This window comes from Felis catus, chromosome E1, assembly GCF_018350175.1.
Source record: "Felis catus isolate Fca126 chromosome E1, F.catus_Fca126_mat1.0, whole genome shotgun sequence".
NCBI lineage: Eukaryota > Metazoa > Chordata > Mammalia > Carnivora > Felidae > Felis > Felis catus.
Genome location: NC_058381.1, coordinates 6180844 through 6206719, shown reverse-complemented (window position 1 = coordinate 6206719; position 25876 = coordinate 6180844). Strand labels below are relative to the sequence as shown.

The 25876-nt window shown below is 42.1% G+C and overlaps 1 protein-coding gene across 3 annotated transcripts in view; it reads right to left on the bottom strand.

The window, feature by feature from the left end:
• Positions 1 to 25876, bottom strand: part of MAP2K4 (mitogen-activated protein kinase kinase 4) — a 139947-nt gene that overhangs the window by 15375 nt on the left and 98696 nt on the right. For all 3 annotated transcript variants that reach the window (XM_023244457.2, XM_023244458.2, XM_045045142.1), the window contains 4 exons: positions 24474 to 24525; positions 20806 to 20933; positions 2622 to 2699; positions 764 to 912 (listed from right to left, as the gene is read on the bottom strand). In XM_023244457.2, the coding sequence (XP_023100225.1) occupies positions 764 to 912; positions 2622 to 2699; positions 20806 to 20933; positions 24474 to 24525 (407 nt within the window). The remainder of the gene's footprint in view (positions 1 to 763; positions 913 to 2621; positions 2700 to 20805; positions 20934 to 24473; positions 24526 to 25876) is intronic.

The following is a 25876-nucleotide window of genomic DNA, read 5'->3' as shown; positions in this document are numbered from 1 at the left end:
CGAGCCCCACGTCGGGTTCTGTGCTGACACCTCAGAGCCTGGAGCCCGCTTCAAATTCTGTGTCTCCCTCTCTCTCTGCCCCTAGCCCCTCACATTCTGTCTCTCTCTGTCTCTCTCCCTCTCAAAAATAAATAAAACATTAAAATACAGACTGAAACAGTAGAAAGCACGACTGTGTTCCTGCTGTATCTGCACGTTCTTATTTTTACATTCTACGCACACGCAGGTGTGCACAGGCACACACACCTGTTAAAAGGTGGACAAACAACACCAGGTGTCGGGCTCACAGCTTCCCCGGAAGCGGCTTTCAGAGAGCCAGTACTCAGCCGACCCACCAAGCTTTGGGTGGTCTCTCCTACGTGCATCGCACTATGTCGTAGTCTGTGTCGGAGCAGAGGGCCAGCCCTGAAATGCCAGTCTGACCTGGTAGGTTCTTGACTTCGTAAAAGCTTCCCCGCAATTCTAGCACAACTGCACTGTTAGAGCCGCATCTGAATAAAATGATCAGTCTCGCAGAAGCTCAATTTCTTGTACTGGGTACTAGAAATCAGTATCCAACTAGCAGAACACAAGAGCAATGCTCTCCGGGCCTGCTGGAACCTTCCGTGTGGCCAAAGTGGCCCAGAGTTCTGGCACAGAGGCAGAGCGACAGGAAGAAGGCCACCCCCCCGCCCAGGGCATGGAGGCCCAGTGCTGCAGGGAGCCAGGAACACTGGCTGTTCTCACCGCGTGTTTGTTGTGCATTTGGACATCACGTACTCACCACAAGTTGACAAAGTTGATGAAACTGGGGGAGAACTCCCTTTCCTCCGAGTTACTCAGCTGTGGAGGGTCTCCTTTCACGACTTGTGTTAGTTGATCGAATACACTATTCCACTTTGGGTAAGGAAATCGGCCTGTGGCTAACTCGTACTGAAGAGAACACAGAGGGAAAAGCAAGATATACAAGATATATAATTTTCCCAATTAGTAAGGCTAAGCGGAAGGGGTGTTTAGAAATCAAGGTAATACAGAGAATTCCGTATCAACTGAGTTCAAGGACTGGGACTAAAGGAAACCCCAAACGTAAGCCCGGACCATGTCCCCACCACGTAAGAGCTGGGACAGCCCTCAATTCTGATTCCTTTGTGTGAAGGATCCTGGAAGGTTGGCTTTAGAACACTCTTGGTACAAAGTCTGCACAGTCAACGGTTACCTGAACGGAAGGCCACGTCCAGAACAGCGGTCATATTCATTTTTAAGCGAAGAGAAGGTTCAATCAACAAAAGCCCAACCTGAGCTCAAAGGAAGCAAATGTGCGATTCTGTTCTCCAGCCATCCTGTGGTTACTACGGTTCTGACCACAGCCAGATATTACCACAACAGAAGAAATCAAGTCTGGATCAAAACCCCAACGGTGGGGTGCTCAGGACAGCATCTCTCAACCATCCCAAACCAGATCCGAAGGATCTTACGGACGTCATGTCCCAATTGGTCAAAGGTCAATTCTCCCCTTTCTCTTGCTCTGTTCTGAGGATAATGAAAACCCAGAAATTGTGCTTTTTCCGAAAAAATAGGTCTAAGTCTGCAGCATGGCCTAAATGAGCCCCGTTTTAGGTATGCTGGTAGGTGATTGCTATGCGAGGGTGTGACCCCAAGCTCATGAGAGAAGAAGGCACCTGAGAGGCAGCGCTGAGGACAGCGCCTCAGGGCTTCTTCAGCTACAAAGGGGAGGACATGAACGGGAAAGTTTGGGGCTGCCTACCAAACAGGGCACAGCCCCATCTAGTGATGGGAAATTCACAGCCCATGTAGAAGAAGCTGTCCAAGGTCAGAAAAACACCACCAAGCCGTGATAAAGCAGCAAGCACAAGAAAAGAAATCTAAAATGTCAAAACAACATTTGGTAACAAAGATAAGTAATGAGCAAATACAGGTAATTTTTAAGATAGAAGGAAAATTTCAGTACAGGTACAGGTGAGAAAGAAGAATTTGCTTAATTGTGCTTAGCTGCAAGTTAAGTAGCTTCCTTACTATTCTTTCTCAGTGTTGTTTGAAGGTAGAACTTTCATTAGGTCTATTACCTCGGTTGTTCTGGTTCCACAAGAACTGAATTACTTGTAGCTCATTCACGTGTGACTTTTCTGTTCAGTGAGTAGAAGATTCCAAGTAGAAACTCTGCTCATCCGTGTAAACACATACACCTAATACACATGCTGTACAGAGAGTACATGCTATTCCCGCTGGAGGCGGCAGCAGACAGGTGCCTTCACCGCTGCACTGCCCGTGGGGGCGCCGCCCTCCCCCGTTCCTGTTCCTAGTGCGGTTGCTGGCACCTCGTATCTGTGGCCAAGGGACCCAGCATGACACCAAAGAGCCCAAGGCACTTCGTAAACCTTGAGGGAAACTGTCAACTCTGGTTTGATTTTTAAAGTAAAACACATACTTTTTTTCAACCACTAGAAGATATAGTTCCTGTGATTATGACCATGGAGGAAAAAAACAGGTAAGTAAAGTCAAAGACTAGGAGAGAGAGAGAGAGAGAGAGAGAGAGAGAGAGAGAGAGAGAAAGGCAGTTCTTATGAGGGGTGGAAGACTGATAAAATTTTCTTTCAATGCTAAATCTACCATGACGAACGTACCAATGTGATCCCCAAACTCCAGACATCAGAGCGGACATCATATCCTTGTCGAGATGCACTTGGGTCTATTCTTTCAGGCTGGAACACAAAGAGAAGTCACAGTCATTAATCATGCAAACCCTCAAGGTTCAGGGTGGAAGCAACCGCTGGGTAGGTGGCTGAAATGCCAGCATACTTCTAGAAGAATCCACATGTGGGGTCAGACTTGGAGCAACAGGAAGCCATCATTGTATTGAAAACAAGCAAGAACAATCCACAAAACCCAACCTAATGGCCACCTCCATAAAGGGAAAACAAAGTGACTCTTCTCATTTTCCCCCCCTAACGACTCCAAAGCATGTGCAAACCGGAAGCTAAGCACAAAGAAAAAAGAAGAAAACTGGAGAAGTGAAAAAAAAAAAATAATTACAGGGTCAGATTAGTAAGCAAGTAGTGGTAAACAGAAGAAGAAAAAAAAAAGACTAGATCTTCTCTGTTTCAGGGAATGAAGCCACACCACAAAATATCTGAAATACAAGAGCAAATATAAACTCAATAAATTCGTTATAATTATTCTACCTACTCTTCATCATAAAGCTAAATTTAACACTATGCAGAGCTTTAAAGATACCTATTGGTCATTTTTAACCAAATGAGGCACTGGCAAAATATATTATCCTATCATGCAAACCGCGGAAATCATCTTTAGTAATTCCCATGAAGGGAGCATTCTTTACATGTCCTTGAAATAAGGGACCATTAGTTCCATACGTGTCAGGGATGGAGAAGAGAACCAGTAGCACAGAGCTGACAGTCCCTAGGTAAGACTGAGAGTGAGTACTATTGAAAGAAACGTCCAGAAGTCTGATAGTTGACTGTTATAATCTCTGCCCGTCAGCAACAACTAGTTTGCAGATTTATTTTACATATTTTTGCTTTGAACAGGAGTACTGAGGCTGTATAAATACTCACTGGAGGCTACTTAGTTTTTAGTTGCGGATACGTGTATTTACCTGAGAAGATACACATTACATAAAAATCCCGGACCGTCAACCAAGAGAGGCACATACTGTGCCCAAAAGAGCCAGGGTATACACACTTTTCTCAGGCTCACATGGAGCATTTACTGACATAAACTATGTTCTGGGCCATAAAACACACCTTATTTTTTAAAAAAGAAATCACGCAAAGCGTGTTCTCAGATCGCGAAGTCACTCAATTAGAAACCAGTAACAGAAAGATACCTGGGCAATCCCCAAATATTTGGAGGTGAAACAACATACTTCTAAACAACCCGCAGATCACAAAGGAAGCCTCAAGATGAAGTAAAATAATACCCTGAACTAAGTGAAAATGCAATAGAACTCATGAAGCTTCAGGAAATGCAGCGAAAGTAGTATTCAGGGGGGAAATTCATAGTACTGAATAAATGCAAATACTAGAAGAGAAGACACAGCCAGCCATCAAAACCTAACCTCACAGCTTTAGGGAGTTTGAAATGGAACAAACCAAGGCCAAACCACTCAGAAAAAAAAATAATCAAAAGAAGAGTGAAAAGTATGCGAAATAGACAAAAACAACAAAAATGACAACAGAATGCACACCGACTCTTCGGAAAGATCAACAAAACGGATAAACTTCTGGCTACAATGAGAGAAAAGGAGACATAACCAAATTACTGAAATCAGAACGAAAGGGGGGACATTGCCGTTCTTCCAGAAACAGACAAAATGGACACAGTTTTTGAAAATGAAACCTATCAAAAATAATAATAGAAATCTGAATAGCCGTAAAGCTATTTTTTCAATGAATTTGTTATGAAAAACTTTCCCGTGAAGTAAAGTCGAACCCAGATGTTCTGGTGAACTCTTTCGACCATGCAAGGGAGAGATAAGACCAGTCTTACATGAATTTCTTTCGAAAACATTTTATGAGGTCAATTTATTCACTTGTAAAACATTATAAAGACATTATGATACTACTCGTAATCCTCATAAACACAAACTCAAAAACTATTAACAAAAATAGGGACAAATCTAATCTAGCAACATGTGAACCACATAATAATCATGACCAAATGGTGTTTATCTCAGGAATACAAACACTGGTTTAAAACCTGAAAAGCAACGGGATGCCCCGTATTTACAGAAAAATGGAGGAATATTATACCATCTTCTCAATAAATGTAGGATTGACATCTGAGAAGATTCACAATTCAACTCTCAGCACACTATGAGAAAAGAAGGAAATGTCATGTCATAAAGAGCATCCAAAAACCACCAAGAGCAAATGTCATACTTTTTACCCATGAAATCTGGAACACTCTTTTCCTAATTAACACTGGAACAAGATAGGACTTCTGTTCAGCATTATATTGGAGGTCCTAGCCAGTCTAGAAAGCTAAGGAGGGAAGAAAAAAAACCAAACACCACACCACTGCCTTTACTCAGAGACACTTGAACTTCTATAACTGTTTACACAGACCATCCCTACTAAAGTTAACAGCAACACGAGCAGGGATACGGGGCGTGATGTCAAAATACGCAAATCTGTATTTATCTATGACAACAGAAACATGCTGGAAGATAGGTTTTAAAATTCCATTTTACAAGAGTAGCATCGAGGACCATGAATCGGTTAGGAATAAACGTAAAAGGCGCTCAAGGGTTCCTACGCTGAAAACCACAAAACATGGCTGGCAGCAAAACGCCCTCAGTAAATGGAGGCACTGCAGGTACTGAAGCACTTGCTAAGGCCAACATACGCACCAGTGAGTGGACAACAGATCGTGGTCCGTCAACACAGTGGAAACTTCTCAGCAATAACAAGAATGAGCTAACATACCCCACAGGACGGCTACCTCTTCAGCACATCGCGCTAGAGAAAGGCAGCGGCCAGACAAGAACATGGCGTGAGATTGCATTTGGATGAATCTCCGGGATGAGAAAATCCAATTGCATGGACAGAAAACAGGACCGAGGATCTTTTCTCGGTAACAGACATCTTCCTCTCCTGACTGATGAGCAGTCATTTGTCAAAATTCAAAGTGTGCACTTAAAATGGGTACCACTTGTGGTCTTGGGGGGCAGGTCATTCTGAAACCGCTCTATGTTTCTAGCATGTGTGTGTCGTGAAAACTTCCCCAACTCCTGTAAATATGTCAAAAAAGGATTCCATTTCCTTTCACTCACACTGGGGCCAACCCAAGGATTTTTTAACTGCCCTTTTCAGTTTGCTTGATATTTATTATTCACTAGGGCCGCTTCAGTTACAGGATTACGTGTATATTTTTGTCCATGAGGGATGCAAATGATTTCTGTCCCGTAACCCCCAACGTTACTTCTTCATTGACCTGGAGATAATTAGCAGCATTTTATTTGGATGGGCCATCTCGTTCTTTCCTCAGTGACTGTAAATACTAAATGACACAAATGCTTTTATGCTAGTTTCAGCATCCTACCCGCCCAGTGCTCTTCCCAATGAGTTAGATACATTTTGACATGTTCTTTCTTTACTTCCAAGTGTACTCTTTTTAACATCTAAAAGTTATTCACTGAGAGGGGTAGATATTTAAGATTCAAGAAGTTAAAGACCCAGCATCCTGAATCTAAAATCGAAGCATAGGTTTGAAAAACAAAAAGCTAGCCAGAAGTATAAAGGAAAACATCAACTTAGAGGATATGTCACGTTAACAAAAATAGCAAAAAAAGAAAAAGATAAAATAATTTTATATCCAAAAACATATATGACAATAAATACACAAGTTACTTTGTATGCAAACATATAAAATAAAAACCAAGAAATAAGAAGAAACCGACAATTGAATGTTACACATTTTGAACTAATCCTTCTCAATTTGTATTAAAGAGGCAAAAAAGAGGTGTTACGTATATGTAACTAATAATACAGGTCTTTTCCAATATTTCACATTTGATTGATCATCTATCATGCTAAAAAGAATCTTAATATGTCTCAAAAGGCAGAAACATATGGGCCAAAAAGCTTTGATAAGAAATAAGTCAAGAAATTAAAAAGAAATCAATGAAACTCTTTGTACTCGTTAGCTATGATGTATAACAAATTATCCCAAAACTGAATAGCTTAAAACAACAAATATTATCTCACGGTTTCTGTGAGTCAGGATTCAGGGAATAGCTTTGATGGGTGGTTCTGACTCGGGTTATCTCATGACTGAGGTCAAGATGTCAACTAAGACTTAAGGCTTTTCTGGGTTCTGGAAGATTTGGCACTAAACTCATTCACCGGGTTCCTGGCAGGAAGGCATGGCAGCTGGCTTCCCCCAAAGTGAGCAATCCAAGAAAGAAAGAAGGAGCTACAGTGTTTTTATACGGCCTGCTCTCAGAAAGGACACCCTGTCCTTTCTGCCATATGCTCTCATTAGGAGTGACTCACTAAGTTCGGCCCATACATCAGGCAGTACTTAGTCTCCACCTTATAAAGGGAGGGGTATTAAGGAAATTGTGGACACCTTTTTAAACTACCACACACCTGGCTACTAAAAAACATTCCAATAAGCAGTTCTTAAAACTAATATTTAAAAACCCAAGGGGGCACCTGGATGGCTCAGTCAGTTAAGTGTCCAACTCTTGATGGTGGCTCAGGTCATGATCTCACAGTCGTGAGATCGAGCCCCGCATTGGGCTCTGCACACGGCATAGAGCCTCCTTAAGAGTCTCTCTGTCTCTCCCTCTGCCCCTCTTCCTAGCTTGTACCCTCTAAATAAATAAATAAATAAATAAATAAATAAATAAATAAATAAAACCAACTAAGAAAACAAAAATACGTATGTGAATACATGTACACGTTCACACACGCCCACATGCATCTGATGCTGAAGAAATAGTAAAACCTCACAGATTTTGAAGAATCATCTACCTTTCCCCAAAGACTTCTGGCTCAGAAGGATTTCAGTCTCAAAGAACGGAAAATTATACCACCACAAATGTTCTGAAGTCTGGGGAAACTTTTTTGAGCTCAAGGAGATCAAAGATATGTTTCATTCACAAGATGATCAGTAACTTTTTACTATATGAATAAACTAAAGATGGAAAATTTCCCAATTTGATTTTTAAAGCTAGCATAGCCTATAGAAGACCTTCATAATATAAAGTATGAACCAATCTCATTTAAACACTTTTATGCAGAAATTATATTACCATACCACATGTAAAAATACATTAAACATGTAAACTATGAGCCATGCAGGGATCACTTCTGGAAGGCCGGAATGGTTCAACCGCAGAAAACATGTTATTATGATTTGTGATACCAGTAGCTACACAGGGAGAAACATTTCCTCATGGCATGATTGATACCAAAAAGGCATTTAATAAAATTTTTAATAGCTGTTCCTAATTCATGCTCATCTTCATATTCTCTCTCTCTCTCTCTCTCTCTCTCTCTCTCTCTCTCTCTGTCACACACACACACACACACACACACACACACACACACACACACGTACACACACAGAAATGCACAGACTTTAATCAGAAAAAAAGTATTTGGTTTCAAGTGAGAAAAAACATGAGAATCGTACAATCAATATTGTCATTCGGTACTGATCTAGAAGTATGAGAAAAGTAAATACATACAAATGTATAAGAAATATCAATCAATAGAAGGAGAGCCAAGGCAAAAATTATTTCCAGAATGGTACCTTGAGTACCATCCGAGATCAATTCAAATTCAAAAATGAGGCAGATTAGTACTTTGGCTGGTTATAAAATTAACATAGTCATCTAAATAGCTTCCCTGTATATCAGCAATGTTAGGAAAACACATTATGTGACATTTAAAATAGCAACAAAAAACTGTCTTAGCACCCAAGAATATAGCAGGGAGCCAACTAAATAAAGACTGGGGTCTTGGGGCGCCTGGCTGGTTCAGTCAGTAGGACACGCTATTTTTGATCTCAGGGTTGTGAGTTCGAGCCCTATGTTGGCTCCAGGTTGCTTAAAAATAAATTCTAGGGTCGCCTGGGTGGCTCAGTCGGTTGGGCGTCCGACTTTGGCTCAGGTCATGATCTCGTGGTCCGTGAGTTTGAGCCCCGCGTCGGGCTCTGTGCTGACAGCTCGGAGCCTGGAGCCTGTTTCGGATTCTGTGTCTCCCTCTCTCTCTGGCCCTCCCCCGTTCATGCTCTGTCTCTCTCTGTCTCAAAAATAAATAAATGTTAAAAAAAATTTTTTTTAAATAAATAAATTAAAAAAAAAAAAAAGCAAAGATGGGGGTCTCAAAGGGCTCACAATCTAGTCAGGAGACACATATACACATACAAAATACAAAACACATACAAAACAAAAACAAAGAATCAGGTGGTGATAAGGGTTATGAAGCAAAGTGGGGTCAAGGAGATGAGAGGAACAGGTCAGATGTGGTGGTCCAGGAAGGACTAGCCAAGCACATGGCATCTGCTCCAAGACCTAACTGAAGTGAAAGACCGCCAACGTTAAAAATATTCACAGAGGATGGGGCGCCTGGGTGGCGCAGTCGGTTGAGCGTCCGACTTCAGCCAGGTCACGATCTCGCGCTCCGTGAGTTCGAGCCCCACGTCGGGCTCTGGGCTGATGGCTCAGAGCCTGGAGCCTGTTTCCGATTCTGTGTCTCCCTCTCTCTCTGCCCCTCCCCCGTTCATGCTCTGTCTCTCTCTGTCCCAAAAATAAATGTTGAAAAAAAAAATTAAAAAGAAAAAAATATTCACAGAGGAGAGAGTTCAAGGGAGAAAGGAAAAGACCCCCAGGTAGGAACATCCTCCAGATGCACGTGGAACACAGAGGTCGGTGTGGTGGCCAGAGTGTGGCAAGCAAGGCAGAAGGTAACGTGTGGACAATTCTGAATGACAGTTGAGGGCCAGATCATATAGAGCCTTCTAGGCCCATTATGAGGATTTGGGGATGAGTTTTAAGCAGAGAGGTGGCATAATTTAACAATGCTCAGAGAGGGTACCAGCTGTTACATGAAGCACAGACTACTAGAGCAAGGTTAAGCGGAAGACCATTCTAGAGACTAGAGCAATCAGGCAGGCGAGACATGCCATGGCCGGACCAAGAAACACTGGTGGTTTAAACATTTTTTTTAAATGTTTTATTATTTATTTTTAAGAGATAGAGGCAGATTGTGAGCGGGACAGGGGCAGAAAGAGAGGGAGACACAGAATCCGAAGTAGGCTCCAGGCTCTGAGTTGTCAGCACAGAGCCCGACACGGGGCTCGAACTCACGGAACCGTGAGATCATGACCTGAGCCGAAGTCGGACGCTTAACAGACTGAGCCACCCAGGGACACCACCCCCCTTTTTTCTTCAAAGGAACACTAGTTGTTTTCAAAAGAGAGCAGGTTCTATGCCTTGAAAGTAAAGCAGACAGCATTTGCTTATGGACAGGATGTAGAGTATGAAGAGGAAGGAAGTGAAACTCTAAAGTCTGTGCCTTGAGCAACTGGAAAGAGGGGTAAGTATTTACTGAAATATAGAGAAACTGGGGAAGGGGAGGCAGCTCCCAGATTTTGTAGGGAGCAGAGGAGTGATATGATGAGGTCAAGAGCTTGGGAATAAACTTATTATACGTGCAACTTCTGTGGGATCTAAGAAGTAATAGAAAGTAGGAAACCAGACGTATAATTTTGGAGTTTACAAGTGAGGTGTGGACAGTAAGAAATGTATGGGCACTCATCATCCCCAAGCATCTACTAAGTGACAGAAGCTGTACATCACAGAACAGAGACAGAAAGAAAGTATTAATCCCTAAGACTGGATGATGGACTCACTAGAAGAATTTGGGTAGTTGAGGGAAAAAAAAGAGACTGAATACTCAGCCCTGGGGCATACCAAAACAAAAGAGATCAGAAAGATGAGAAGGCCCTGGAGACCCAGGAGAGAGGGGCCAGTCAGGGAGGTAGCCAAGAGCACATAAATGTCATGGAAACCAAGAGACAAAAGTCTTCAAGAACATAGTATTTTCAACATCCCAGGAAAATTAAGGAAGGTCATGGCTCCAAACTGACCATGGGCTTCAGCAACAAAAAGATGGTGATTGCTCTAATGACAGCAGTGATGTCATTCAGTGATGGGGGTAAAAGAACCCATAAGAATGGGGACAGAAAGAATAAAAGGAGAAAAAGGACAGACAGTGGGTATAGACAAGTATTCAGAATGGACAACAAAAAAAATTTTTTTAAGTTTATTTATTTTTGAAATAGAGACAGAAAGAGACAGAGCATCCGAAGCAGGCTCTGTGCTGACAGCAGAGAGCCCAAGGCGGGGCTTGAACTCATGCACCGTGAGATCATGACCTGAGCCTAAGTCAGATGCTTAACCGACTGAGCCACCCACGCGTTCCCAGAATGGACAACAATATTTTAAAGAATTTAGTAAGAAATGTGTGTAGCCAGTTAAGAAGGAAAAATTAACAGACAGTAAGATAACTTGAGCAAATAGAAACAAAGTATTCTTCCCTGGGAGGACTAAATAATATAAAAATGCAGTAACCAAAGGAATTTAAGACTCTAATGAAATGCCAATACAATTCCTGCTATTTTTAATAATGATACACTATTCAAATGAAACATAAAGAGGATACAACACAGTCCAGAAACAGTCCCAAATCCAAGGATTTAGTACAAGAGTACTGATTCCGAACAATGGAATTTGAATAATCAGATAATTAAAAATATAATTTTTATTTTATGGGTGAGGGGGTTTGATTAACAATGCACTTGTCACAATGAGCGGTAATGCATAGAACTGCTGAGTCATCATATTGTACATTACATTGTACAATGAGACCAACACCACTGTATGCTAATTACCTTGAATTGAGAAAAATAAGCAAAAAGTTTTAAAAATTCATGACTAATCATTTGTGGGGAGAAAAGTCACACTCTTTCCCCTGATAATTCACTAATCCTGATTACCTCAGGATTAAAAACCTGAAATGTTAGGGGCACCTGGCTTACTGGGAGGGGCATGTGACTCTTGGGGTTGTGATTTCGAGCCCATTTGGGTGTAGAGATTACTTGAAAAAAAAAAAAACTTAAATTTTTTTTTTTTTTTTTACCTGAAAAGTAAAAAAACAAGAGCCTAAACTTAGGTACTCAAATGTGACTCTACAACCATTTCTGATCTCGGCACCAGGAAAACCTTTCAAGATACGCTGACAGCCAGAAACCGTGACAGCCAGAAACCGTAACGGTAACCCTGATACGCTAACCACATTGAAATTTTCTATTTCTGTAATTCAATCAAAAAGTTGTAGAATTTAAAGACAAATGACAACTTCTGGGAAAACATACGAAACCTAACAAGAAAAGACTGAAGTCCTCATTATGTTATACATCAGTACAAAAGACTGGCATCCTAATAGAAAATCTGGCAAAGGATAATACAGGAAAGTGGCCAAATATAAGAAAAAATACAAAAGTATATAACTTTCTCAATAATTTTGAAATATGTAAGAAAAACCCCTTGAAGTTTTTCTTTTTTAACGTTTATTTATTTTTGAGACAGAGAGAGACAGAGCATGAATGGGGGAGGGTCAGAGAGAGGGAGACACAGAATCGGAAGCAGGCTCCAGGCTCTGAGCTGTCAGCACAGAGCCCGACGCGGGGCTCGAACTCACGGACCGCGAGATCGTGACCTGAGCTGAAGTCGGATGCTTAACCGACTGAGCCACCCAGGCGCCCCCCCTTGAAGTTTTTTAACAAATCCCATTCTGGCCTACCAACTCAACAAAGATAAAGCTGTAACACTCTAATGCAGAATGACACCTACTGAAAAAACACACCATTTTAATCGTATATTGTTTCCCCAAAGGTCTTGAGAAGTGTGATCCTTTCATATATAGCCAAGGAAAGATATGAAAGAGTTGTGCGAAGACACAGCTTAAAAATTTCTGCAGCAGTATTTAGAATAACAAACAACTAGGGGCGCCTGAGTGGCTCAGTTCAGCGTCCGACTTCAACTCAGATCATGATCTCACAAGTCTGAGAGTCCAAACCCTGCTGAAAGCACAGAGCCTGAAGCCTGTTTCAGATTCTGTGTCTCCCTCTCTCTGCCCCTCCCCCATTCATGCTCTATCTCTGTCTCTCTCAAAAATAAACATTTTTTAAAAATTAGAAAAAGAGAGGGACGCCTGGGTGGCGCAGTCGGTTAAGCGTCCGACTTCAGCCAGGTCACGATCTCGCGGTCCGTGAGTTCGAGCCCCGCGTCAGGCTCTGGGCTGACGGCTCGGAGCCTGGAGCCTGTTTCCGATTCTGCGTCTCCCTCTCTCTCTGCCCCTCCCCGTTCATGCTCTGTCTCTCTCTGTCTCAAAAATAAATAAACGTTGAAAAAAAAATTAAAAAAAAATTAGGAAAAGAGAATAACAAAAAACTAAAAAATCACAAGCAGGCAAAAATAGAAAGTCAGTTAATGTCTAGTGGCTAAATTCTTTATACATGAAGGTGCATCGACCTGGAAACACGCCTGCAAATGCCTACGGAGCAGACGAAAAGCAGAAGCACCATAGGATTTCATTTACATAAAAATGTAGCGGGATATATACTCACAGAACAATTTTTTCCCTTTATGAGTGAACGATGGGTAATTAATTCTCCACTTTCCTAGTCTGTACTTTATTTTTAACATATCAAACAAGGACATAATCTTCCAATAAGAAACACATTTACAACACTATCAATGGTAGAGTTCTTCAAACGTGGAGTTATTTCACTGAACATTTAAAAAAACAGGCATAATACAATGGGATTTCAAAGTCACCAGGAAGTGAAATATCAAGCCACTGGGGATAAGCTGTGTGTCTCAAAGTTATGTGTACAAACAGAAAAAGTGACATATACGCCTCCTTTGGGTGTGTGTGTGTGTGTGTGTGTGTGTGGACATATACATCCACCATATATATATATGTATGTACATATATATATGCATGTACATACATACATATACATACATACACACACACACACACACACACACACACATATACACACATACATCAAGGGAGAAAAAAAATCAGATCTGGAATCTTTTCCTGAATATTCCAAAATGTTTTGCTAGGCAAAAAATATTAGGCAACTGACAGAATGGAAGAAGATATTTGCAAATGATATATCGGATAAAGGGTTAGTATCCAAAATTTATAAAGAACTTGCCAAACTTAACACCTAAAAACATAATTTGAAGTGAAGAAATGGGCAGAAGACATGAATAGACACTTTTCCAAAGAAAACATCCAGATGAGTAACAGACACATGAAAAGATGCTCAATATCACTCATCATCAGGGAAATACAAATCAAAACAACTATGAGATACCACCTCACACCTGTCAGAATGGCTAAAATGAACAACTCAGGAAACAACAGATGTTGGCGAGGATGCGGAGAAAGGGGAACCCTCTTGCACTGTTGGTGGGAATGCAAACTAGTGCAGCCACTCTGGAAAACAGTATGGAAGGTTCTCAAAAAAATTAAAAATAGAACTACCCTACGACCCAGCAAATGCACTACTAGGAATTTATCCAAAGGATACAAATATGCTGATTTGAAGGGGCACATGCACCCCAATGTTTATAGCAGTGCTATCAAAAATAGGCAAATTATGCAAAGGGCCCAAATGTCCATCTACTGATGAAGGGATAAAGAAGATATGGTATGTGTTTGTATACACACACACACACACACACACACACACACACACACACACACACACAATGGAACACTACTCGGCGGTGAAGAAGAATGAAATCTTGCCATTTGCAATAATGTGGATGGAGTGGAGGGTGTTATGCTAAGCCAAATAAGTCAGAGAGAGACAGATATTGTAGGATTTCACTTATATGTGGAATTTGAGAAACAAAACAGATGAACATAGGGGAAGGGAAGGAAACATAAGATAAAAACAGAGAGGAAGGCAAACCATGAGACTCTTAAATACAGAGAACAAACTGAGGGTTCCTGGTGGGTGTTGGGTGGGAGAATGGGCTAAATGGGGGATGGACATTAAGGAGGGCACTTGCTGGGATGAGCACTGGGTGTTATATGTAAGTGATGAATCACTGGGTTCTACTCCTAAAGTCAAGGTTACACTGTAACCTTGAATGGGGAGGGGGGGAGAATCTTTACTATATTTAAAATTAGAGTAAAAAGCTCTTCTTAGAAGAAAACCATCATGGACTTAACACCCAAGATCATGCAGGGGCAGGGGGAGGATGGGGGGGAGGGAGGAGTTGTTACCTAACATTCAGAAATAAGCCTTCAAACCGCTACAGAAAGAAAGAGCACTGGTTGCTCAACCACAAATCCCCATGTTCAAAGGTGGCAGCAGGGTTGCCCATGGACAGTTGTTTCCTAAGCTTGATTTCTGTGAAGTCACAATTCTCCAGGACTGGGTGCACCAGCCGCGGTCTCAGTCCTGACTCAAACAACGGTGGCCTTCCATTGGTTTTGAAACAGCTTTCCTGAGATGGAATCCATACACCATCCGACCCACCCATTTGAAGCACTCAGGTATTCCCAGAGCTGCGCGACCATGACCAAGGTCACTTGGAGAACCTTCCCCCCGCCCCGCACTTCTGGCCATCGCCACCTCACGGTACCACAACTACCCCCCACGCCGGACTTACTAATCTACTTTCTGTCCCTACAGGTTTCCTTTTTTGGCACTTACGTATAAATGGAACCATACAGCACGTAACCTTTTATATCTGGCTTCTGCCACTTAGCGTAATGTCTTCAAGGTTTATCTATATCGTAACACGTGTCAGTATTTCATTTTGGCTTGAGACGGGGCACGAGTCCACTAGTTCACCCAGACCACGTTTTGTGTGCCCATTCACCCACTGGGGCACATGTGGGTTATTTCTGCCTTTTGGGTATTACACATTCATGTCGTTATGTGCTACAAACATTCACGTGCGAGTTTTATGGGCGTGGGCTTTCATTGCTATCAGGGATATACCTGGGAGTCCAGTTTACTGTAACTTCTGCACTGACATGTTTGAGGACCTGCCAGGATCTTTTTCCAAAGTGGCCGTATCATCTTACTCTCCCACCAACAGCGCATGACAGCTCCAAGCTCTCCACATCTTCATTAACACTTATTAGTATCTGACTTGGGGATTCTGGTCATCCTAGTGGATGTGTGGGGTGGGGCCTCACTGTGGCTTGAAGTCTTCAATTTTTAAACCAAGAAGAACTGGAATGTGACAGATTGATAAGCCGTCAAAGCAATAGCTAACAACCCCGAAGAAAATTTATTTTTTTCCCGACTGAAAAGCCTGAGACCGTTACATCCTTAACAACACTCCTGAATCAACTGCTTTCTGGTTATTAACAGGCAAGCCACAAAATAAAGTGGGTTCCACTGACAAATATCAGGGGAATGCTAAGTTTAGAAAAGCTGTTTCTTCACTGAGATTTTTCTCAGCATTTTTAATTAGTGTGCTAACATACATGATGTATCTAAACCCTTAAAATAGCATACAGCGACTCCCAGTCATTGGGTCCCAGAACGCTTTTTTGACAAACTACCCATAACATGTCATCCAGATGCAAAATTTTTAAAAAGCCACTCTACACAGTCTCCCAGTTTTCTGAACAAGATGAGTGTTCAGAACATGGCCTTCACTGAAAACGATACATAGACTGACAACAGCGAAAACGACAGAGCAGGCAACTCCAAGGGAGTATCCTTCCAAAGAAACATGAAAAAATAAAGCAAAAAAATAACCAACCTTGTCAGAATTCTGGGGTTAAAGAATCAAAAGTTTATAGGAACCAGGGGTGCCCGGGTAGCCCAGTCAGGTAAGCATCCAACCTCAGCTCAGGAATGATCTCACAGTTCGTGAGTCCAAGCCCCACGTCGGGCTCCGTGCTGACGGCTCAGAGCCTGGAGCCTGCTTCAGATTCTGGGTCTCCCTCTCTCTCTGCCCCCCACCCCTGCTCATGCTCTGTCTCTCTCTCTCTCTCTCTCTCTCTCTCTCTCTCTGCCCCTCCCCAACTTATGCTCTTTCTCAAAAATAAATAAATAAACATATTTTTAAAAAGTTTATACCAACCAAGCAAACAATGAATCAAGAAAATCCAACTCAAAAATGATAAGAACCCTCTGCAGCATTTCTACTTGACCTTGCCCCAGTCCTTGCTCCAGCTCAAAAGCTGTCTTACAGACGGCAGATCCCCGGTATCGGACCCTAGACTCTGGGTCCAGAGGGAAGAGGAAGCAGAGCAGACGTTAATCAAGAAGAAGGGAGTTGGTCTGTTCCAACCTGTGCGGGGAGCGATGGAGAATGGGCCGTGGGGCCTGCCTTCGTCCTGCCCAGCTGGGGACTCACTCACGGCATAAGGTCAGAGGACGCGCCTCAAAAACACTGTAAGGCAAACGCGTGACCTGTGGGTGGCCGGTGCAGAAGATAAGGACTGAGACACACATGAGACCCCCAGAAATGTGGCAGGAAGAGTAGACGGCAGAGTTTCTTTGGAAAATGAAGCCATTCACACTCCCCTGTGCATGCTGGGAAGTTTAGAAAGCCAGGTGCGTGCCCAGTGGGGGACCCGCACTCAGAAAGACCAGAGGACTTAAGCTGTAACCTCTGGCTGCTCTACAGGCCAAGGGCAGGTAGGAAGTGAACGGGAAAGCAGATATGTGAACGGAGGGGCTGAGCATTGGAGGGGAGCGCCCAGCACAAAAGCCATCTGCCAGGGCTCCAGTAGTTGTGTGGGTTTCCTTCCCTTTGCTTTCTTTATGGATTGTTTTTTCTTTTCTTTTTGGATACTGGTATCCGAAAGGAAACAAGCAAAACAAAAAACTAAGGAAAACAAAAAACGAAACTGTCAAAACATTAGCTGAACACAAGCTAGGAAAAGAGACATCAGAGACCACATAGGATTTATTATACGGACTTTTTCTTTTTAATTTTTTTAATGTTTATTTATTTTTGAGAGAGACAGACAGACAGACAGTGTGAGCAGGGGAGGGGCAGAGAGAGAGGGACACACAGAATCCGAAACAGGCTCCAGGCTCTGAGCTGTTAGCACAGAGCCTGACGCAGGGCTCGAACTCACAAACCACAAGATCATGACCTGAGCCGAAGTCAGACACTTAACCGACTGAGCCACCCAGGCAGCCCCATTACACAGATGTTAAGACTTTAGAGAAAAAAAAAAAAATCACTAAAGAAACAGCTACATCTCATGGCAAGGAACAAAACAAACCATGAGGAGAGGGTTCCCGAATCACCATGTTATAATAATTCAAAATGTCCAGTTTTTCACATACACAAAAATACAAAGCATGCAAAGAAAATGCCTGAAACTAACCACAAGGAGCCGATAATCAGACAAATCCGGAATGTGGGACATTCCTGGGAAATGTGTGCATGACGTACGTATTAGATGATAATATGAAATTCTTGCTAATCATTTAAGGTTTGTGTCTTGGGTGTGGTGATGACATTGTGGTTATGAAGAAAAGTGCACTTTTTTGGGGGAGATTCGCGCAGAAGTGTTTAGAATGAGATTCATCAGCCACATGCTTTCAAATGCTCCAGAGCACATACGTACATGTGTATCTGTATCTATGTTTATGCACATCTAGATGAGGAGACGGGGAGGCTGCAAAATGTTAACTATTGGTTTATGGAAACGTTTGTGCTTCAACTCTACATTTTATACACTTTTGATGATATTAAATAATCTAGAAAGATGGGGCTCGATTGAGTGTCCGACTTCAGCTCAGGTCATAATCTTGCAGTTTGTGGGCTCGAACCCCACTTCGGGCTTGCTCCCATCAGCCTGTCAGCACAGAGCCTGCTTGGGATCCTCTACCCCCCTCTCTCTGCTCCTTCCCCAAAATAAATAATTATTTTAAAAAATAAATAATCTAAAAAGAAATCACAATTCCTATAGATCAAAGATAAAATAATAAATCTTAAATAAAAAGACAAGCTATGGGGTGCCTGGGTAGCTCTGTTGGTTTGAGCATCTGACTTTGGCTCAGGTCATGATCTTGCAGTCATGAGTTCCAGTCCCGTGTGGGGCTGACAGCTCGGAGCCTGGAGCCTGCTTCGGATTCTGTCTCCCTCTTGCTGTCTGCTCCTCCCCTGTTCACCCTCCATCTCTATCTGTCTCTCAAAAATAAACATTAAAAAACAACAAAAAAAGACAAGATACATTTCTGATACCTGATGTAAAGATGCATCAAGGAAGAGTCAAGCCACCTTAAGGCTTGTAATGAAATCAATGTGGACCACACTCCTGCCCATCTACAGGCCTCACAAGACTCGAGTGGACAGAAGCATTTCATTTAGTCCAGGAAGGATTAAAGGCGGAGAAGTTTATCTGCCTGCTGACTCCAGAGCTGAAGAAGCTTAGCAGGAAGTGAAAAGCAGTGCAGCTCCTGGGCCTGTGAGCCCTATTTCCACACAAAGACTCAAAGTCTCCTTCTTTCTTAAAAGTCACCTAAGTACAGGGGCACCTGGATGGCTCAGTTGGTTGAGTGTCCGACTTCAGCTCAGGTCATGATCTCACAGCTTGTGGGTTCGGGCCCCGCGTCAGGCTCTGGGCTGATGGCTCAGAGCCTGGAGCCTGCTTTGGATTCTGTGTCTCCCTGTCTCTCTGCCCCTCCCTGGCTCACGCTCTGTCTCTCTCTCAAAAACAAATAAACATTAAAAAAAAAAAAAAAAAAGTCACCTGAGTACAAACATTCAGCTTCAGCTGTGCTGCAATTACCTTTTTAAAACCTGCATAAATTACACAGGGGCTCCTGGGTGGCTCAGCCAGTTACGCGTCTGACTTCAACTTAGGTCATGATCTCGCCATTCAGAGTTCGAGCCCTGCATCAGGCTCTGTGCTGACAGCTCGGAGCCTGGAGCCTGCTTCGGATTCTGTGTCTCCCTCTCTCTCTGACCCTCCCCCACTCATTCTCTCTCTCCCTCCCTCCCTCCCTCCCTCCCTCCCCTTCTCTCTCTCTCAAAAATAAACATTAAAGAAATTTTTAACTATCTTTAAAAAAAAATTTTTTTTCATCAGTGTTACACAGCAAAGGTACTCAGTCAACCTTAGTGCTGTGACAAGCCCGAAAAATGAAGGTGGCAGTTTCTAGTTAATTCTCAGGGCATCATTACTAAATGTGTAAATTATATGAATTCGAAATGTTCAGTGATTAATATGTTTTATTTCTTACTTTTGAAATTGTTCCATTTATCTCTGATTATCATGATGAATGCAAGATCTTCCAAATGTTCCCAATAATCTGCCTGCCCAGCCAACATCCACAAAGCCCAAACTGCAAATGAAGATCTCTTTTTGCGCGCACACACACACACACACAAGTCCATAAAGACTGCGGCCAAAGCTGCTAAATGGAATGAGTCAATACTCTGCACACCCACATGCCACCACCTACGAGCAGCATGCTGGTCCCCAAAGAACCACGGCCACATTAAAGAAGACACCAACACCTAGGGCAAGCGCTTCAAACATAGACACTAAATTTCCAATCAAATACAGATGAAAATCCAGCCTGTAGGAACAGTATATGCATACATACTATGCATACATACAGGGATAAGGTGAGTGTGAACCATGTGGATGGCTAGTGTAAGCCTGGCTAGTGTAAGTCCGGCTCTGAGGACAAACAGGATCTAAGTTGGCAAATGCCCAAGACCTCTACCCTCGAATTTGTCAGCGTGCTTCATCCACCTCCAAAGAAGGGACCAACAATATTCAGAACACAGCCTCAGATTCTTCCAGACACTGTGAGCTCTGTTAGGAACTCTGGGAACTCCAGTCTCCCGTTTTTCTCCAACTGGAAGAAAAGCATCACTGGGTGGCCCAGGACACTTTCTCCATGTGTTAACGGATGATGTGGACACAAGATCCATAGTATCCCTGACCCTACAATGTTATCTACGACAGTCAAGAGAGCATAGGGGGCGCTGGAAACAGAGAGGCCTTCTGAGAACCACCTGGGGGTTAGTGGAATGGAGGAAGACAAGGAAACAGGAATTCACTGGGACAATTTCATAGTTCCTTGGAGAAGCTAGAACCTGAATTTGGCTCTTAGGGAAGAGGAAAATATTCTAGTATGGTAAAACTGCTGACCAGTGTCAGACCCCTGAGAAGGAGAGCACCAAAGGGCAGGGGATCTCGGGGCAAAGACTACCAAGCAGGAAGATCTGGCCTTCGTACTTACTGCCATGTATGGCCTACACCCGGCATCTCTTGTCTTGGCAATGGAGTCCACCAGCTGTCCACTGATGCCAAAGTCACAGAGCTTAATATTCCCACTCCTGTCCAGAAGAATATTGGAAGGTTTGATATCTGCAAGGGAGAGAGAGAGGTCATTCCGCATACAAGTGAACGGTCAAATGAGCTATATTCTAAAGCACGTTAAGCAAAATTACTGAAAAACTTTAGACAATGCAAGTGATCAAGTCCTTAAAATTCAGGTATTTAAAAGGAGGAAAATGAGGAAAGAATACCCTGAATGCCAATGCTTACAAATGCAGGCTCAGAAATGTGTCACAGTAAATGTAGGCATTCTATAATGCTTTCTTTGTTTATATCCAAAGACGTACATTCATTTACCTGTTTCAAATTCATTACTTACTGGTCAAAATACAAAGAATGAATTTAACCTACAAGAGCAAACCAAGCTACCTTACAGGATGACAAAGACTATCCACCCACATGCAAACTACGCAAATTACACAGCCACAATTTAGTTATAAGGTCAAGCTTCATCTAACTTAGAAAAGTATCCAATCCAGTCTACCTCAAAACCACAGCTTTTGGACCAAAGAAGCAAAGACTCAAAATCTGGGTCCAAAATTCACAATGTGACCTGGGGCAAGGTAGTCGACTCTCTCAGCAGCTACAACTTCCTCATCTACCAAACGAAAATGATCATTAATTCACAGGGCTCTGGACATGAAAACACCGGATGCCGTACCTGAACTTTATTTGTACTCAATAAATGATACGTATCCACTTAGTAATTATTCCTCCTTGAGAGATTTTTCTGACCTTAGCTGACTTCATCAAGTTTCCCCCCAACTAATCCTTTGAGTCATCCTTGAGAAACCAGATTCATTTTCATTTTCACCCCTTCCAAGGTGTGTGTCTGCTGTCCTGTAAATTTGAGAAAGCCAAATCCCTTCCATTTGGTTCTCCGAGTTTTATGGTCTTGCCAAACTGGCCCCTGGATTTTCACCCCTTCCTCACGGACAATGAACTCACTGCCAGAATGTGCTAGACCCACTGTCTGGCCAATTCTCCCCCTTTGCTCACTAATTCTCTATCCCTGTCTCAATGCTTCTATCCATTGCATTATCACTATCAAATCTCAATGAATAAAAAGCAAGGATAATAAAGATGAGATACAAAAAATATCTGTCTATAACTCAGAAGGAGAGCTACAGAAAAGTCCAGAAAAGGTCTCTTACCAGCTCTGACAAGGCTGACGCCTATCAAACGTCCATCCTAACCAGCCCATCCCTTCTAACGGAATCTACATTTGATTTTATTGAGGCATCTATTCTCCTCTGTGTAGCTCTAACCACACCTCCCAAACTGGGGCCTGACTGGTCCAAACTTATCAGGATCGTTCCTCGCCAGTAACCAGCTGAGGCAAGGGCATGAGGCAATTCTGGTGAATGAGACAAGAGAAAACACTGGAGAGAGAGAAGGAAGATTTCCCAGCTCCTAAAATAGCCAAACGGGAAGAGAAAGAGCTTCTCCAAGAGGCTGTCACATCCACATGTGACGCTGGGGACTTGCTGTGGCAGTTAGCACCCTGAGGACACAGCCAACATATTAAGAAGGGTGGAGTCAAAAGAAGGGAACTTGAACCCTAAACATACTGGGCTTGGAGCCACCCTACCCTTCGACTTGTCAGGACAGATGGTGAATTTGCTTGAAGTTTAAGGCAGTTATCAGGATTTTCTGTTACTCATAACCAAAAGCACTCTTAACTACAGCAAAAAAGCTAACTGATCATAATGGATAAGAAAAAAAAGAGACTTGGGGCTGGGACTTGGAGCCTGGGTGGCTCAGTCGGTTGAGCGTCCGACTTCAGCTCAGGTCATGATCTCACAATCTGTGGGTTCGAGCCCCGCGTCGGGCTCTGTGCTGACAGCTCGGAGCCTGGAGCCTGCTTCGGATTCTGAGTCTCCCTCTCTCTGCCCCTTCCCCACTCACGCTGTGTGTGTGTCTTTCTTTCTCAAAAGTAAAATTAAAAAAAAAAAAATCAAAGAAAAAAGAGACTGCTATAAACTCATCATTTCATTTATTAATAGGAAAACCGAAGTTATTTGTGAAGCTTTTCCCATTCGTTCAGCTACTCCTCTCGTTCAGCTACTCCTCTGGCCCTGTCTTAGTGCTTCACTGTGATTGGCGAGTATCCTCGAGGTAAGTGTTAAATGCCCTAAAGGGGATACTCTCATAGGCGCAAAATACAGCCAAAAAACAATCCCAAAACGAGAACGAGATGAACAAGAACAAAATAATTTTGGTTAGCGACCTAACCCTACGTGATTTTAGGCCAAAAGAGGAAATAAGAAGCCTACCTCCTGTTATTTTTTAACAAACATTAAGCCACGCAAAATTATTCCTGATAATGCAACATATGCTGATGTTCAAGGTTACCACTGAACCACAGTTCGGCTGAACCACACAGTGCCATGTACTGTCCTGGATTTGTCCGTGACAAGTTTCGTGAGGAGAGTGACCTTGGCTACTTCTTCAAAGCCACCACCACATGGCCCTGAGTCTAGCATAGTAATAAATAGAGCAACTGTGAAATCTGTTTGCTGAATTAATTTCGTGATTCCCCCCAACTTCCAATAAATCTACATCAAATGTTTATATTCGGGCCTGTGTCTAACAAGGCCAAGATCACTGTTCATGCAAATACAAATGCTTTAGATGAATTTCAACATACAGTAACAATCAAAGCATCTCTCTCTATTTTCAAAAAAAATCTTCTAAAGTAAAGAAGAAACACCTGAAAGGGACAGTAACTTGACTTTAAAAAGCTCCAGAGGGTCGAGGGGCCTGAGTTGCTCAGTCGGTTTAGCGTCTGACTTCGGCTCAGGTCATAATCTCAAAGTTCGTGGGTTTGAGCCCCACGTCAGGCTCTATGCTGACAGCTCAGAGCCTGGAGCTTGCTTCAGATTCTGTGTCTCCCTCTCTCTCTCTGCCTCTCCCCGTCTTGCGCTCTCTCTCTTGCTCAAAAATAAACATTAAAAAAAAAACATTTTTTTAATGCTCAAGGGGGACATCTGGGTGGTTCAGTCGGTTGAGCATCCAGCTTCAGTTCAGGTCATGATCTCACAGCTTGTGGGTTCAAGCCCCACGTTGGGCTCTGTGTCTCCGTCTCTCTGTCCCTCCCCTGCTCATGCTCTCGCTCTCTCTCTCTCTCTCAAAAATAAACATACATACATACATACATACATATGTAAAAATAAAATGCTCAAGGTACCATCCTCCAAATCATTTGAATTTCCCCAGGACCATCTTCCTGCCCATTTGTATACACAGAGAAACATTATCTATCAAGCAAATGAATAACTGTTTTTCAAATAAGAGTATTAAGAACTTGCAGCAAAATCTATTTCAATTTCTAAACTCAATATATGAATAAGCTAAGCTGAAATTTATAGAATCCCAAAGGAAAAAATACCTTAAATTAATAAAGTTTTAGGGAGAAAATAACAATAGTGTTAGGATACATATGTTTTGCTAAAAACACAAGTATTTCAGGAAAGCTTAGACAGTGACACTGTAATTTTCAATAATGTTTTCCTATTAAGGAAATTTTATAGATTAATTTCTAATCTATAAAAAATAATTCCTACCCACCTCTGTGAATGATTTTCAAGTTTTCTTTTAAGTGGTTTAGTGCTTTCACAGTCTGGGGAGAAAAAGCAAAGATGAGAGAAGTAATACCCTTTTAATCAAAAAGCATGCAGTTTATCACAGCCCCGGAAGCCCTTTATATTCTTTTAGGCTCCATTATTTCAATATTCTGTCCACTTCTTGTGTTAAGTGAAAATGCTACATGATCATTTTAGATCTGAAAACTTACTTGCTTTTACATGCTGGTTGGTCCCCAATAATGAAAAGAACCCAATAACTTATAATTTTTCAGTAAGTCATTACAAAGTTGTACATTTCTCGCACCTTCAAACTTTTAAGAATGGAAATATTCCATACAAGAGAGTCCATATAGTCTGGTTCCGTTATGACCTCTAATTTAAATTAAGTTTTTCCAAATTTCCTCAGTGTCTACTAATTACTCATTCCCCTTCACTCGGTGCAACGCCTTCAAAGTCATTTTCACAGAGCCAAAGTATCTCTGCTCAACCTCTATTGCAATTTATTCAGAACTGACAATATTGTTTGATCACTGCTCAGAAAATCAGTCATTTCTTCAGGAATATAGGGAACAGGGACTTGAGTTAAAATTTCCACAGTCTCCAACTAAAAGAGGACTAAAGGACAGGCCAACCATTTGCTATCAAAAGGTCAAGTCTCTGCCCCATCAAGCTGCTGGGTGTCAGGAACACAGAACTTGCAATGTTTGAAGCAGCTAAGCCTCTTGTGTTCATTGGGTTGTTAATGAGCAAGAAGAGATTTAACACCAAGTGATTTTAAATGTTGTGCTTAAGAGGAAGGATGATCACCAAGTCTGGAAACATAGGCAAACATGTAGTAAATGATTTACTAGTGTTTCTAGATTACATATACTGCATTATACAATAAAACAATTTTGTCTATGTTTCCCAACTTCACGGCCACCCTGGTACATGGCGGTCAGGAGCAGGATTCTGGGATGGGGCTGCCTGGGACTTAAATCATTCACCATCTACAACTGTATGAGATTCAGAGCAAATTAACTACTTAACTTCTACAAGCTCCAGATCTGTCATGTGTAAAAAGGGGGCTACACTATTTACCACAGAGAATTACTACGAAGAGAAAATGTCAAAAGATCTTGGCCTGACACAAAATAAACATTCAATAACCATTAGCTATTATCATTATTCTACTACTTATAACATTATAACTGCTATGAATACTGGGTTTGGTATACTGGAGAGATGACAAAATTTCATTTATCTTCCCAAAAATAAGTTTCTAGTGTAATTCAGCTTCTTTTTATAAAACCATATGAAAGGGTGTATAACTTAACCTTTAGCTCATAAAATATTTAAATTTATGAATCAATTTAGCTAAATAAATTAAAATATTAACGAGACCCA